A 15,469-nucleotide genomic window follows, 5' to 3' on the forward strand; every position below is an offset into this window, starting at 1 on the left:
GTTTGGGGGTATAAAGGGGCTTTTCTTAATGTAAAATAATTTTAGGCTTCCCCCCCTTTGCAGCTAAAAACTTCCATGTTAGTCGCACGCACATAAATACATGGCCTGCGTTTGGTGCATGCTGTGAGGTGTTTTATACTTCTATGATTCTTTCTGTGAGGTAATTCCACCATCTTTTTGTGGGATTTCTTAACATTTCTATCAATTTCCAAGAACTATTAACTCTTTATACAACTTCATCTAAAAAAATCAGCTTCTCTTCTTTTTATCAAGTGAAAAAAAAAATAACAAAGACTGAAGAAGAACTGAGAAGAAATATTGAACTTTTTTTTCCCCCTCCTTCCAGCAGAAATCTTTGCAGAATCCTTCTCTCCCTCCCCCACAGCTTTTAGTGTAACAGAAAAAAGGCCTCTCACTTTTTTTTTTTCTACATGCAAGAGGAAGAGAGGGAAATGAAGTGCAGAAAAAAAATTACATTTTGCAAAAGTTCCCCCACTTCTGCACCACGTGACTCCCCCTCCTCAAGGAACAAAAAATAGTCCCAGCTATGCAAAAGAAAAAAAAAATCTATATATCCTTCCGCCGCGAATGTGAAATCTTTTAATTTGTCACGGTGAAAGCGTTCTCTTTCCCGGTTTCGGGTGATAGGACTGAGGTAAAGGGGTAAGTGATAAGCTTGGTCTTTTATAAGGTGTTCAGTTATGGCTTTGATGAGTAGGGTGATGTGGCGCGCGCGCGGACTATTTTGCGGGCGGAGTGATTTGTGATTGCCGGCGGAGGGATACGCACCGTGACTCGTTCGCTGACTCTCGCTGGGAAGCCATGATGGGAGCTTGAGCGTGCAGCGGCGGTGCTGGCGGAGACATGAGACGCGGCAGGCGGGCTCCTGCACAGAGCACAGCGCTCCATCCCGCAGCGGCTGCCTGAACGCCGAGCACCGGAGGAGGCCGAGGACTAGGCCTGAGCGGAGGCGGCGGGCACCGGAGACTCTGGATAACGACGCGCTGGGGTGGACAGAGACCCGGGCAGGACTTGTGTAGCCCCAAACGGCGACAAGGAGAGGAGACCGCGGGACTTGATACGTGGAGGAAGTAGGCCGCATCCCCGCACTCGCAGTGCGCTCCCTCCGGCCATACTCTGGCCTCCCCCGGCAGCCCCCGGAGCAGCAGCAGCAGCAGTAGGAGGAGGAGAAGGGGGCGGAGAGGGGACCTGAACGGCCGGGGAGAGGAGGCAGAACACGGAGCCGGGGCCGCTGCTGCCCCCCACCAGCAGCACCTCTCAGCCCCCCTCTCCTCCTTCTTCCCCACCCCCAGGCTCCCCGACATGACCGCCATCATCAAGGAGTTCGTCAGCAGGAACAAAAGGCGATACCAGGAGGATGGATTTGACTTGGACTTGACCTGTATCCTATTCCCTGCACATCATCCCAGGGGTCAGGGGCTCCTGGATGCTGCTCATCCCTGTGCACATGCTTTGTGGGTCCTGGTACATGGATCCTCATTACTGGATTTGGGGGGGGGGGTCTTTTTGTGCAGGTGCCAGGGGTACCAGTGATCATCTGGATGACATCCCATTGAAAAGATCCTCAGTAAGCCCTCTGTGAAGCCTAGCCTGGCTGATAACAGAGGACACTAGATTGTCAAGTTTTACATTTTGATTGTGACCGCCTCATTTCATGTAAATGGAGGCCTCAGCTTAGGCACAGAGAATCCATGTGAATTTTGTCATAGTTCACTGTGAAAGGAGTTAAGACTTTAGGACCGGTCACTTTCTATAGGATGATCTCTTATCTGCGTGACCAGTGTTACCAAGTTAGTATCCCAGTACATGATGGTGGTTGAGCTGATAAAGGCCAGTGTTGCCATATAGGAGTATAGTACAGAGGTGGTAGAGCTTATGGCCATTGTTGCCATATAGGAGTATAGTACAGTGGTGATAGAGCTTATGGCCATTGTTGCCATATAGGAGTATAGTACAGTGGTGATAGAGCTATGGCCAGAGTTGCATAGTACCATGGTGGCAGGGCTTATGACCAATGCAGCTATGAAGTAGTATACTATGGTGGTTGTAGAGCTTATGGCCAGAGTTGCCATGTAGTAGTATACTATGGTGGTTGTAGAGCTTATGGCCAGTGTTGCCATGTAGTAGTATACTATGGTGGTTGTAGAGCTTATGGCCAGTGTTGCCATATAGGTGTATAGTACAGTGGTGATAGAGCTTATGTCCAGTATTGCCATATGAGTATAGTATGGTGGTGCTAGAGCTTATGGCCAGTGTTGCCATGTAGTTGCATAGTACTGTGGTGGTAGGGCTTATGACCAGTGCAGCTATGAAGTAGTATACTATGGTGGTTGTAGAGCTTATGGCCAGTGTTGCCATGTACTTTCATAGCATGGTGGTGGTAGAGCCTATGACCAGTCTCGCCATGTAGTGGTATAGTACAGTGGTTGTTGAGCTGATGGCCAGTGTCGCCATGTTGTAGAATAGCATGCTGGTTGAGATGATAGCTGGTGTTGCCATGTAGTAGTAGTATTGTATGGCGGTGGTAGGGTTTATGACCGTTCTCGCCATGTAGTGGTATAGTAAGGTGGTGGTAGAGCTTATGACCTTTGACGCTGTGTTAGCATCCTAGTATGGTGGTGGTTTTGCTTAGAGACTAGTCGCTTTTCAGTATAATTTATATTTTGCATATGTGTATTGTGGATCCTTTACGTTAATCACAATCTGTTCTTTTTTTGTGGTTTTGCTTTTTCATTTATCAGATTTCTGTTACTTTTCTCTAGCTAGGTGCAGACATAATGGACTCTCACTGTTCTGAGGCATTGTAGGTCTCTGAAAAGTCATATGCATGTTGGTCTTGCACACGTACGATATTAAAGGGGTACTGCAGCGACATACTAGTTAGCCCTGATGCATGAGCATTGCACTAGGCAATCTCCATCTTAAGCTGTGACAAGAGTACAATAGACCCGCGTTCTTGTGTTCGGTGGGGTTCCAATCATTCAGACCCCCATGATCAGCAACTTGGCTAAACTGTATGTCGCTGGAAAACCCTTTAACAGGTCTTGGCCCAGTATTAGAAATCAATATAACTTGGACTGATGTTTAACAAGGAGAACTGTGGATTATAGTATTCAGGTGCTCATTTTTGACTTAAGTTTTTATAGTTGCTTTCCTTTTTTGGAGAACATCCAAAATATATTGGCAGCAAGTGTCTGCATGCTGGGGTACAACTTTTAGCATGGCAGTGACTGTGCCCAGCTTTGTCCAGGGCTCGCATGGTCTTTGGTGTAGAGTCCTGTTACTGTGCTTGCCATTTACTTTGGTAGATTAGAGTTGACGGTCACTTGGAGTTAGTACAGGTTTAGGCTATTGTATCCCTGATATGTTGTGCATCTAGTTGTATTTTGTCAGGGCTCTACCTACACCTATTTATAATGATCACAATGGGGTTTCCCACATATAATATATCGTCATGTTCATTTTCTGTTTTTCATTTCTTAATGGATGTAACGGTTATTACAAAGCTGCAAGATGGATAACCTTAATAGACCTGTAAGTTATTGTTCCCATATTCTGTAACTGTGGCAATGGCTATCCTGCTGGCTTATGAGTGTCCTTGCTGTAAAGCCATGGGGCTTTGTAAAAGGGTTACTACATGACAGACCATTGTGAGCAGTATAGGCTCCTGATCTTTGTATACAATGATCTTTGGTTTAATATTGCCTTTTAGCGATCCTTTGGTTGATATTGCAGAGGTAAAGACTTGTTCTTGGTTTATTTTCTGAATATTTTACACTATTGCTGCGTTTTTTTTAATCTCTGTCTTTGTAGAAATAAGCTTCCCTAATAGATTTCACCCTCCAGTCGCTTCTTGCAGATAGTGGAGAATCCTCCATTGTTGCTGAGGCCTGTGCTCTCTCACAGATCAGATTAAAATGAAAATTCCGTTTGCACGTACAAGGATTGCATCAGACTCCTTGCAGTCATTTTTTCTGCTCCCTCTGTAGAGGATAGCTAGTTGCTGTGGCCCTGATCCAGAGCCTGTTTTATTCTTCCCATGTTCCGTCGTTCAGCTCTGTACACACTGTAAGAGGAGATATCACCACGGCCATTCATTCCTTCTCCATCGGTGAACAGAGCGGGTGCAGATCTCATGAGGTGATGTCATAGTATTTCTTCTAGCTTCTCAGAGGTATGTAGTCTGCAGTATGACCGGCATACAGTGTCGGCGTGACTACAGATGGATGGGGGCTTGGTGATCGCTGGAGATAAGAGGCAGGTTTTTGCTACTCTCATGTTTTTTTGATTGACTCTTAAGTGATCCATTTTACCCTTTGATAGGTCGTTATATTTAATCCAATTGCTTAAAGCTTTGTTACAGAAGTAGTCGTCTACATTTGCATGTATACAATAGGCCAGTCATATACTTTATCAGCGTCTATTTTACTAAAATAAAACTTTATGCATGGTTTTCCAGTGTTTTTTGTTTTATTGAGAGCTTATACCTTTATGCTTGAAATGATTGGTTCACCTGGGGGCGTGTGACGCCACCCAGCTTTGTCGTCTTACCTAATTGACTGATATCTGGACAGCTTATCAAGTGCTCTTTTTACTTGTGGGGAGGATTTGGACAAGGTAGATTCCCTCTATAGTTGTTGTCCAGTGATGTAACTTGCTGTTTGATAGGGACTCCCCATAGATCAAGAGAGTATGGGTATGTTGTACCCCAAATGAATAGAGCAGCAAATCAGACATGCATGCTGCAGCTCCATTCACTTCCTATGGCACTAATGGACGTAGCTGCTCTTTTCGTTTGGAGGTTCAACAGACCCCCTAGCACTGGTTGGCCAGTCCTATTGATGGCTTTAAGCTGTAACTTATGTGTTCACTATAATCATATGGGGGTTGTCTCTGCTGTGTGCATAGAGTTCTGTTTTTGGAGGATGTGTACTGCCAATGTCTGGTATCACTGGTCACATCTGATTGATGGGTCGATATGGCCAGAAATGAAGATTTTCTTTATATTGATGTCACATCATCTGGAGTCCTAGGGAGCTGTGACCTGGTACAGTAATGAGAAAGCGATTGTATACTTAGGAAGTGTGTGTTTTTTTTTTTTTTTTTCTACTTTCCTCTGATGTCACATGCAGGAAGTGCACAGATTTGTCAAGGAGCAGGGATGTGGTCATGTTAATGTACCCTTACCTTGCCTTGTGCAGATATATCAGGACCACTGACTGGCGGATTGAATCTGAAGGAGCTTGCATAGCTTGAGCTACCGCTTGGATAATAGCGTTATAGGGTTATTTTTTTTTTTTACCTAGCATTTTAGATGGTAGGTATTGTGATTGTCCATGTTTTTGAATGTATAGAGCTAATGAAAAGCAATGTCTCAAAATGTGTATATTGGCTCTTGATATTGGTGTTCAAAATCTGGTCTTCCTTAACTTCCCTGTCTAAACAAGGAGTGGGGAGCGAGCTAAGCGTGCCACATTGGGGCTGCCCTCAGGTAGACCACCTAGAAAAAAGTGTCCACATCAGTCTGAGCTCCACTCGGGTCCCATTTATATATCCGTGTGTGAATACAGATCCCAAAGTGAGTGGAGAGCACTGCTCACCAATCCCTTCTCCATAGGGAACCGAGTGACTGCAAATCCAGGCTGTAACAACCTAACAGAGGAAAGAGATGGAGTGAGGAGGGGAAATTTATCAGAAGTGTCTAGGGTAAATGTGTTCTGTTTGCCCATAGAAACCAATCAGAGCTCAGCTATAATTTTATAATTTGCTGTTGAGAAATGAAAGCTCTGCTCTGATTGGTTGCCATGGGCCACAATTTTGATAAATCTCCCCCATAGAATTTGTTTATGGGTTTACAACAGCTTGTTAGGCAGCCATGGGCCCTGAGGCCTGACAATAAGTGTATACTTGCCTTGCTCAGTGCATGTCTATGGACTGCTCTTGTACTTTTGATCTTGGAACATCTTTTCTGATAATCACTTGTGTGGTTGTTCAAAACCTAAAGCCTATTTCTGAATTGAGGTTCATTGATTTGTGTCTGACCAAAGGACTTCTTGTGTTTGCTGGTTTATTAGAAAATTGGTGTCAAATTGGAGGCTGCCGTGTCCTGACAGCCGCCTCGTAACTAAGTGTGGCCTAGTATGTAACGGGGACTAGCCAACTACGATTTGTGTGCTACCCATTTCTTTTTGATGCTATAGCGCTTCTGCTCCAAATCTAAGATGAGCTGCATAGGGGAGAAATTGCAACAAGATGTTTTTGCATACTATTTATTTATGGAGGCCGCTGCCTTCTCGTTTTTAATGCAACTTGGTAGGACCTTTCTCTTAATGGGTATGCACAGTTTAGTAGGACCTCCAGGCTTCCTCATCTCCTATGTTTACAGTGTGACAATACCACTATATCACTCACTGTTGATATTAGCAGCTTGTTCGTTTAGAATTCTTCTGTGCTTTCTTTGCATTTTTTTGGATTTCTTGTCAAATTTTTTTTTTTTTTCGGCTAGCAAGCTGTCATCCAGGAAAGACAGGATCATAGTGATGTCCATTTACATTCTGGGAGATAAACTTTTAAAAGTTTTGTCTGAAGCACCTGTTGGGAATCATAAGGGGAAGAGTAAAATCACTGTAGCCTTGCCCTATCTGGCTTATGTTGGCATCTGAAGGTACCCAGGAGATGACTTGCGGAGATGTAACTGGCCTATGGCACATCTTAACATAACACCGAGTCTCACAGAATATAGAAGAGTAGTATATACAGTGCAGTGCCACCTGTCTTTTCACCTAGTACAGGCGGATTATTTCTAGTATAGAGTATAGTGAGGAGAGTCCAGGTTTTGAATGGAAGGCTACATTTGGCTTATTTGGTTGGTGAAAACTTTTAGTTGGCATAGAATTGGACAACAGGGTGGTGAACTGCTCCCTTCGTCAGGTCCGTGTGTAACAGCGTCTAGAAGTTAATGATATTGGCTGCAGAATGATGAAACTCATACGGTGGAGGCAGGAACGCTGCCGCCATCCGTGTCCTTGTCATCATACTGCGGCCATTATCCATCTTCTAGATACTGTTACTTAGGCACCTGACTAAATGTAGAAAAACACCATTATGAACTTATCACTGTCCTCCTAAATTTTCCACATTCCAATGGACACGTACAGGTGGATTTCTGTAGCCATATTACATCTGTAAATCCAGGTCCATACACAAGAGCTGGTCGCCCAGTCTTGGCAAGTCTTTATGATGCTGTTAGTTCTCGGTGATGTGGTACTGCTGTGACTTTGGCCTTAGGGTGATCTATGCTGATAGTGAGTGGCTTTCCCTGTATGGTTGTATGTACCATATACCGGAAGCTGTCACTCATTCTGTGTGGCTATGTCTCTAAGGAGTCTGGTCACAATCTGTTCTCCTGTTTTCTTTAAGGGTACATTCACACGCCGTGCGGGCATACCGCCGTGTGCTGGAGAGGAGGAGGAGGTGACCCCTCCTCCCTCCATAGAGAATAGCGGCGCACGGCTGCACACACGCCGAAAGATAGAGCATGCTCTATCTTTTTGCGGTGTGTGGCCCATATCTGTGGCACCGTATCTGCGCCGTGCCGCTATTGCCGTCTATGGGGACGTACTTGCGGCCGCATGCAGGTCCCTGCAGACGGCCATGTGAATGAGCCCTAAGATGGTATATTATGAAAAATATAAAATTATATTCAGGCTTATAGAAGTCTTTGTAGGAGGGAATGAGTAAAAGAAAAGCAGGCATGCATTGCAGCCGACAGTAAGTTTTCTATCACCTTATTACTTTTTAAGTGCAGCATTGTGATGTCTTCAGTGTGAATCTGTGTGTATTTCTTCTTCTACATTTCGTTGCATGGTTGACATCAAGGCAACTGGTTTTTATACACAAAGGATAAAGGCTTGTTCACACATGCATCATTGTGCGCAAAAGTGTGGTTCAACACTCTGAACATATGCAAATCCGTCCATGATTCCTTATCTCTGTATGTGATACACCTGGTTTTACAAACGACTGGGTGACTAGCACCTTTTATATATTTTTCAATTCATAGAAAGTAATACTGTTCAGCATGAACTTTTTAAATATTAATGTATAGGCCTATTGCCTTACGTTTTTACCTGATCTGCTACATTCTTTATACTTTGGTGCACAACCTCTTTGCTTTAACTGCACATTCTGAAAAACCTGAAATACAACCATCCAAACACCATGGAGGGAAATGTATTAATATGTCTGTCATTAGACCAGTGCATACTAGAACTAGACTCTGCTGTGCCAGATTAATCATCCAGCATCAGACACGGGGATTAATCTGGTGCAGTATAAAACTGGTGAACCAATCCGGCATCTATCCACAATGGTTCCGGTTTCTAGATGCAAGTTTGCTGGTGTGTATGGGATATGGCACAGAGTTTGATATTTGCATTGCAAAAGTTGAATTCTGCATTAGCATCTGCAGCAGTAATTTTATTTGCTGCTACTTTTACTGTGTTTCGCTACATGCATCCTTGGATGCATTTGAAACTTCTGTCCGACTTTCAAAAGCCAACTTCTTCCCACTCCTAAACTTCTAACAATAGGCACCCAAAGTAGATTTCTAGGCACGTGGACTCCCTGAATCCTGGGATATTTTTTTTCTGGGTAATATCATTAGAAAGGTCGAGCTTGTCTTTTTAATGTTAGCAGAGAGTGTGTGTACTCTCTTATGAGGTGGGCTGTCTAAGCAGAGAAGATGGTCAGCTGCGTGTCCTACTCTCTAATAAGGCAAATACTATATCAGGCCTAGTCGTCCTGAACATCAATGTATGAACGCTTATTGTTCATCATGGGACAGTGATGTTGTTTTGTTGCCCATCAGATCACCCACTTCTAGGATTTCATAGTCGGCGATCACTTAATCTGCTGCCATTTCCTAAGAATAACCTGGGACTTCCTTGAGATTGGGGGTAGACTTGTCCACCACTACCGCATCATAGTATTTGGCATGTTTGTGCTAGTCACGCTCTCAGAAAAGTTTGTCAATTTCGTTAAACTGTAACCTGCAAGTGATCAGTAACCTGGATGTCTCACTGGATACTTGGCCTACGCTTTCATTCATCGTATTGTAGACGCAGGAGTCTCTGCAGGATGTTATGAACCTTGGGTACATTTTGTCACCTGGCAAGTGATCAGGTGGAAGTAGGGGAACATATTAGTGGTTTTTCACGGGGAGTGAATGTATTGTAATCCAATCGGATGCCGCAAGTCATGTAGTAAGAATGACACAGCTTTGCCTTTCTGACCTTCGGTTAGCAGGGACAGCTGTGGGCACTTGTCGCTGTGAGTATGTAATGTGATCTATTTTGACCCGGCACCACATCTGTTGTCTGCCTTGAAAACGCGGGACGCTGATACTCGCCAGCCGACGGGGTTGTGTGTAGATGTAGGGGGTAGGGTATATGTTGGCAGGAACTATACGTTTATTATACTTCTGAAGGACCATAAGTATCTTGGACCTCTTCCTAAAGACCACACAGTGCTAGCAAGTCAGTGTAACGTTTATTAGGGAACTTTTGCGACATTCATTTGCTTCCTCTTATGTGTTCAGATTTTTACTATTTTGGTTGCATAGTAGCCATTGGTTGCAATAGCACAATTGTATATGGCGGCTGTATTCTAGCTGTACAAACGGCAGCTAACGTTTGGCCGCCATAGGAGTGCATTACGCATGGTACCTTTGTCACTGTACGGTGCCGTCACAAGAAAAAAGAATACTTTATCTTTTGCCATAAGAATGGCCTGGCAGCACGCCTCCCTGTGGAGAGGAGAGGGTTTCTCCCACCACTTCTCAAGGCGAACTAGTCTACGCCTGGGTCTCGGCACAGGGCATAGCAAATGTTCTCGTGGAAGGAGCCCTAGACCCACATCCCCTGTTGCCTCCTACACATGGCTGCTGAATCGACTTGGCAGTCTTCTCATCAGCGGCACATAAGCGGACCTTACACAGCGATGACACAGGTGCGCTGTATGCTGCCCGTGGAAAGTGCATGTTTTTATGAAAGTAGCCTGGGGTTGGGGGGGATCCAAACTTCACATGTACTGCAGAAATTTCTTTCTGTCCTGCTTGGATACTCCATCATATAATCCACCATATAACTCGTCTCGTCTCTGCCCACTGTGCTGTAGCTTCACAGGTTGTTTTATTGTGCATGTAGCACTCCCATTCTGGCTAATTAGAGTAATTATAGAAGTTGATTTTAGGTAGGAGGCCATGGGTAAGTCGCGGTGCCTGGATCCATAAGTGAGTGCTTCTGGTTTATCGTGATGGATTTTGATGTTAGATTCTCTTTAATGGGTGCCACATGGAGACTCCATTCTCTCTGCTTTGTTTGTGCTTTATATACTGATAAAGCTAGAAATGTAGTCTCTACTATGTCTGCAATGGTGTAAATAGTTTAATTGTCTTCAGTCAATCTGTGTCTGGTGGCACTTTACCTACCCCCACATGCATTGAATATTGAAGGCTACCATCAGGAAACCAAAAATAAAAATTCATGTCATTCTAGTGTATGAGGGATGCTACTCCTTCTCAGGTGTCTCTTTTCCCCTGCCTGTAAGTTGGAGACATGTGAACAGGGGCTAATGTGTAGCTTTCTCAGATGACCTGTCTATGGATATGGTCATTAGTTAATCCGGTGCCTTGGATGTCGGTCCATTTATGTTGCAGCGTACCGTCAAATCCCTAATCCCTTTTCCTCAAACATGTTTGATCCACAAGTGCTCTCCACTATTCATGTTGGGAGAGTGAAACAGGCGATTCTTCGAAGAACATCTCTAGGAGAGATTGAAGCCAAAAAAGGATTATTTCCTGCCCCAGGATTTGAAGTTTAGAATATAACAGCGCTGTTCTCAAGTACAGTCACTTCAGAAATGAACTTGGCAGACACCATGAATGTATCCCCTATGCTGAAAATACCAAAGGCGTTTTCCTTGGACTGGTTGTGGCAGTCGGAGCACAAAGTGCTTACTGTTGAAAGAGGAGATACTGCCGAGAGTCTGCACCAGAGCTGAGAACAGACACGGCTTTATTCCCTTCTACTGGGATTTTAACTCCTTTCTCTGCAGACCTGAAAGAGTTCACTACTGGTTCAGTGCCCAGATGCCTTTTTTTTTTTTTTTTGGGGGGGGGGGTACTTTTGCTACCCATGCCCCATGTAATTTTGGTTGTATGTGGAGGCTGCTTAAATTGTGTGCCAGTTTATCAAGATGCGATCTGTGCGGTAAATGTTGCATCTGTTTGGCTGCACCCAGAGTCTGTCCTGTTCAGATTTCTGCTTTATGGAAGGCTCAGCCTCCTTAGGTCATCCAGGCACAGGCAGTCACCTTGTTTCTGTTGCCATTAGATACTAAATTGCTTTGGGGATACAATTGGCTGCGTATGTGTTCGAGCTGATCTATTTCATGTCCCAAGGACAGAGATAAAGGAAGGTGCTGGTAAAGCTGTAGTCTGATAAAGCTACTATGCTGTATGACATTGTATACCATGGGTAACCCTAAGTTTGCCTTGGAGTATGTATGTTGGTGGTACTGCCTAATCTAACCTATTAGATTTGTACGTTTGTTCTTCATGATAACCTATATGCATCTCCATTCTTTGGATATCCATTCAAAAAGTAAAAGCATTGGGTTTCATAGGAGTTTTTGTAATTGACCTTAAAGTGACCCAATTTTTTTTTTTATTTATTACAAAATCTCCCACTCATCAAGCCTCAATTGTATTTTTCTTCTAGGCCCTTGTGCTGTTTTTGTGTTTCTAGATAAGCTGGTCTTGTTCACTTGCACAGCAGAGTCCTCCTTGTAGTCTAAGATATGATCTTGGAAAAGCAGGAAAAGTTTTGAGGAAGGAAGATTTAAGAACAAGGCAATAAATTAACATTTTTAGAATGGCTGGCCCCTCGTTCTTGGTAATTGTTGTGGAATGTCTTAGGAGGAAAAAGGTTCCCAGAAGTGGTCTCTGCCGGGATCTCAGCCCTCCCTCGCTTCTTTGTCTTGTTTCTTCAAAGTGCACTGGATAACGTGTGTGTGTGTGTGTATATATATATATATATATATATATATATATATATATATATATATATATATATATATTTGCTCAGACATGGCATTGGGTACTGAGGTTTTTATATAGAAAAGGTGTCACAGAGTTGCTTACCCTACGCTGCAGTGTAGGATGTGGTTTTGCAGCTATGCTGCTACTTGGTTATCACTTCTTGAAATTTAGGTATAACTTTACACCTGGGTGTTAACTATTTTGGTTGCAGCAGTACTGCCAATGATGGCTGAGGGGAAAGGTGCCAGGTAGAATAAGATTGATATACAATGCCTCTGAATATTGGATAAATGTCAGATGTCAGAAGGACTTTTGAGTGGCATTTCTGCAAAAGTTTATATTTTAATTTCACTTGACATAATTATAACTTGTTTCAGTCTCCTGACAGTCCAACCACCTTTTCATCTATTTTTTTTTTTTTTTCAACTAGTGTAGAGTTTATTCCTGTGCTGTTAACTTTTCATCTTATGAAGTCTGTCTGTGATGTGGACAAATAGGTGAACTGCATCGGTTTTTATATAGTGTGTAAAATATTTATGTAAGTAATGTAGGTATATATTGTAGGTATTAATGTAACCTATCAAGGTCTCCAAAAAGGTCAGACTGAAGTGTCCTGTAAATGATATACCTGGTATTTTGGAAAGTAACATATCGCTGATCCTGGCGGAGGTCCCTTGACCTGCAGGATTGAGTGGCGTGGGCCTCTTGTTCTAGTAACCTATGAGCTCCAATCTAGTGGATAGGTGATGGCATTATGGGAGTTATCCTTGTGACCACTGGATCTACATTGTATAACCTGTATGATACATTGCTGCTTTTCTTAACTCCAAGTTCTCAGATATTTATCCTAACATAATTGCCATGGGGTTTCCGGCAGAAAGACTTGAAGGTGTATACAGAAACAATATAGATGATGTTGTAAGGTAAGTCATACTTCTTCTCACATATTTTTCTTATGGTCTCTGCAACTTCTCTATCACAAGGTCCATTTGATTTCTTCCATTTATCCATCTGTCCCTCGCATAGTGACCACGTCTTGAGAAGTAGACTATATACATGTTTCCATGTCTCCCATGCTTGTTCTGATTTTTCTCCTGACTATCCAAATGGCTGCAAGTGAACTAGATGTGACCCAGATTGCATTGTCTAAACAGCTTCCTTCATTTTCTAACAGGATGTGTAGTTATACAAAGGCACCAAAATGCCATCCATGGTAAATCGCGTCATCAGACTGGTGGTTCCTGTCCGCCTTTGTTCTGTTTAGGATCAGCATTCGGTCGGGCTTGAGGCAGGAGGTCACTATTGTAAACCTGCGGCCATGTTATACGGCAGCAAACTGTGCTTTGTGAAAGCTTTATACATCCGGGTTGTTGGGGTGGCTGAAGGCATTTAGTTATTGCTTCTTTGGAAAGGTGTGTGTGTCCTAGACTGCAGACCAAAGAGTGAATGGGAACATAGATGAAATATACAGGTTGTAAATTCTAGAAGGAAATGGATTTCACAGACTAACCAGTGGCCTAAGGACAGTACTCGGCAGCATAGTACGATGGAACACCCTGCTTCTCTGTAAAACAGCAGTGCTGAACTGTTATCATAAATACAATGGGAAAGCAGGGAGTCCTTGCATCATTATGATATTTGATACTCCAGTCCTCCGCACTGTGGTCACTCTGTGAAATATAGCTACTGCTCATACTGATTGACGGACTGACCGTGATTGTTTGAATGAGTTAGAAGTTTTTGCCTCTACGGTGGCTATATATAGTGTTTGGATGCTTCTATGGTATAGAATTGGGCGACTAGCTTTATTATAGTAGCTGCATCTTCCAGCCTTATCATAGGGATTACAATTGCGTGCCTTGACTCCTGATGCCCGGCCACACTGTTACCCCTATTTCCTTTTTGTATATTTGCCTGTGGTATTACAAAATGTCTTAAAGTCAGATTATTCTGCACCTCCAGATTTATCCAAGGTGTGGTAGTATAACACTTTCTGGTTGTACTTTTATTTGATGGCATTCCTAAAAGACACGCCCCTTTAACATGGACTAACTGGGCACTGTGAGTATAGGGTGAACCCTTTGCAGGCCAGTCTTCTAGGTGATGAGACTGGACTGTCTGAGTAGTTGATGGGCGTCTAGACAGTAGCGGGGGAGTGCTGCTACAGTTCTGCTGCAAACCTTCCTTCTGTCTGATGGGGGAGGAAGTGAAGACCTTTTAAAGGGCTGTCAAATTAACCACTTCCTTGTCATGAGAAACAAGTCTGCCCAGATCAGAAACCAAAACAATGCTATGTCCTGAGCTTTCCTTTCCCCGAGCTTTATATGCATGTAGTCAGTGGTACCATTGCATTCTTCAGGCACGTTGTGTCTCCTCAGTATAAAGTGTTGGCCTGGAGCCAGTCCGTGCAATGACAAATAAAGGTGTAACGTGGCACTGGTTACCAGCTACACAAGGAGCAGAGATAAGAAGCCTCCGAGTGCTGCAGCTGTAACTTCTATAGGTTGCATCACTGCTGACGCTATTATTTTGGTGGAAATAAGAAAAAGATGTTCAACTTTGCATGTCCATGAAACCCATATCTTGTATTTGTCTGTTCTAATAGCCCCAATACTATTAGATCTTGGAGGTATGTAGCTTGACCCATGTATTCACCCCAGTTTACTGTAAAGTTTAATGAAGTAGTGAAGGAAACCTCCCGATATGTCAGGTAGACCCCAGACTCGCAGCGCCTCTCCTGATGCAGCATATGCTTCCTGACGAAGAAACGAGCGCCCAGACTGCACTGTCATGGAGCCAAACAGGAAGTTAGAACCAGATGCAGCGAGGAGAAACCCGAGTGGAAAAATGCATATTGATTCGGAGATCAAAGCCCCCCTCACCCATTTCTTGAGATCATTAAAATTTTAAGTACAATGACTGTATTCAGTGTATGTTTACTGGGGAAAAGCAAAATCCTTACTACCAGTTCTGTGTGTGTAACCCATTAGCAAGCAGCTGTGGTGGCATGCTGTTGGCGTGCTTCACTCATGCCTTCATTAAAGGGATATTCCCATCTCATAAAGTGATGGCATGTCTAGTACATGATTGGTGCTGGCCTAAACTTTTGAGATCCCATCACCACCAATCCAAATAATAGAGAGAACGTTACACTGATTTAGCTGCATCATAGTTGCTCACTGGCTGTTTTGCGGTTCTCTGCACAGCTTTCTGGCACTGGGAATTGTCAGGTAGAGAGGGAGATTGGTCCTGAAATCTAAGGGGCTTCAATACCAATGAGAGTGGCAGAGATTGGACCACCTTCTGTATATCAACAGGAGCTACCATCTAAAACATGGGCATGTCCCT

General features: G+C 43.6%; 1 protein-coding gene across 2 annotated transcripts in view; it reads left to right on the plus strand.

The window, feature by feature from the left end:
* Nucleotides 1-771: 771 nt before the first annotated feature.
* PTEN (phosphatase and tensin homolog) overlaps nt 772-15,469 on the plus strand; it is a 33,376-nt gene continuing 18,678 nt past the window's right edge. Inside the window, exons 1-2 of one of the 2 annotated variants that reach the window (XM_072129584.1) lie at nt 772-1,402; nt 12,960-13,044. In XM_072129584.1, the coding sequence (XP_071985685.1) occupies nt 1,324-1,402; nt 12,960-13,044 (164 nt within the window). In that variant the 5' untranslated portion in view covers nt 772-1,323. Of the gene's footprint in view, nt 1,403-10,408; nt 10,966-12,959; nt 13,045-15,469 lie in introns of those variants that run through there. The other variant, XM_072129585.1, reaches the window with a different exon arrangement.

Source organism: Engystomops pustulosus, chromosome 11, assembly GCF_040894005.1.
Source record: "Engystomops pustulosus chromosome 11, aEngPut4.maternal, whole genome shotgun sequence".
Classification (NCBI taxonomy): Eukaryota; Metazoa; Chordata; class Amphibia; order Anura; family Leptodactylidae; genus Engystomops; species Engystomops pustulosus.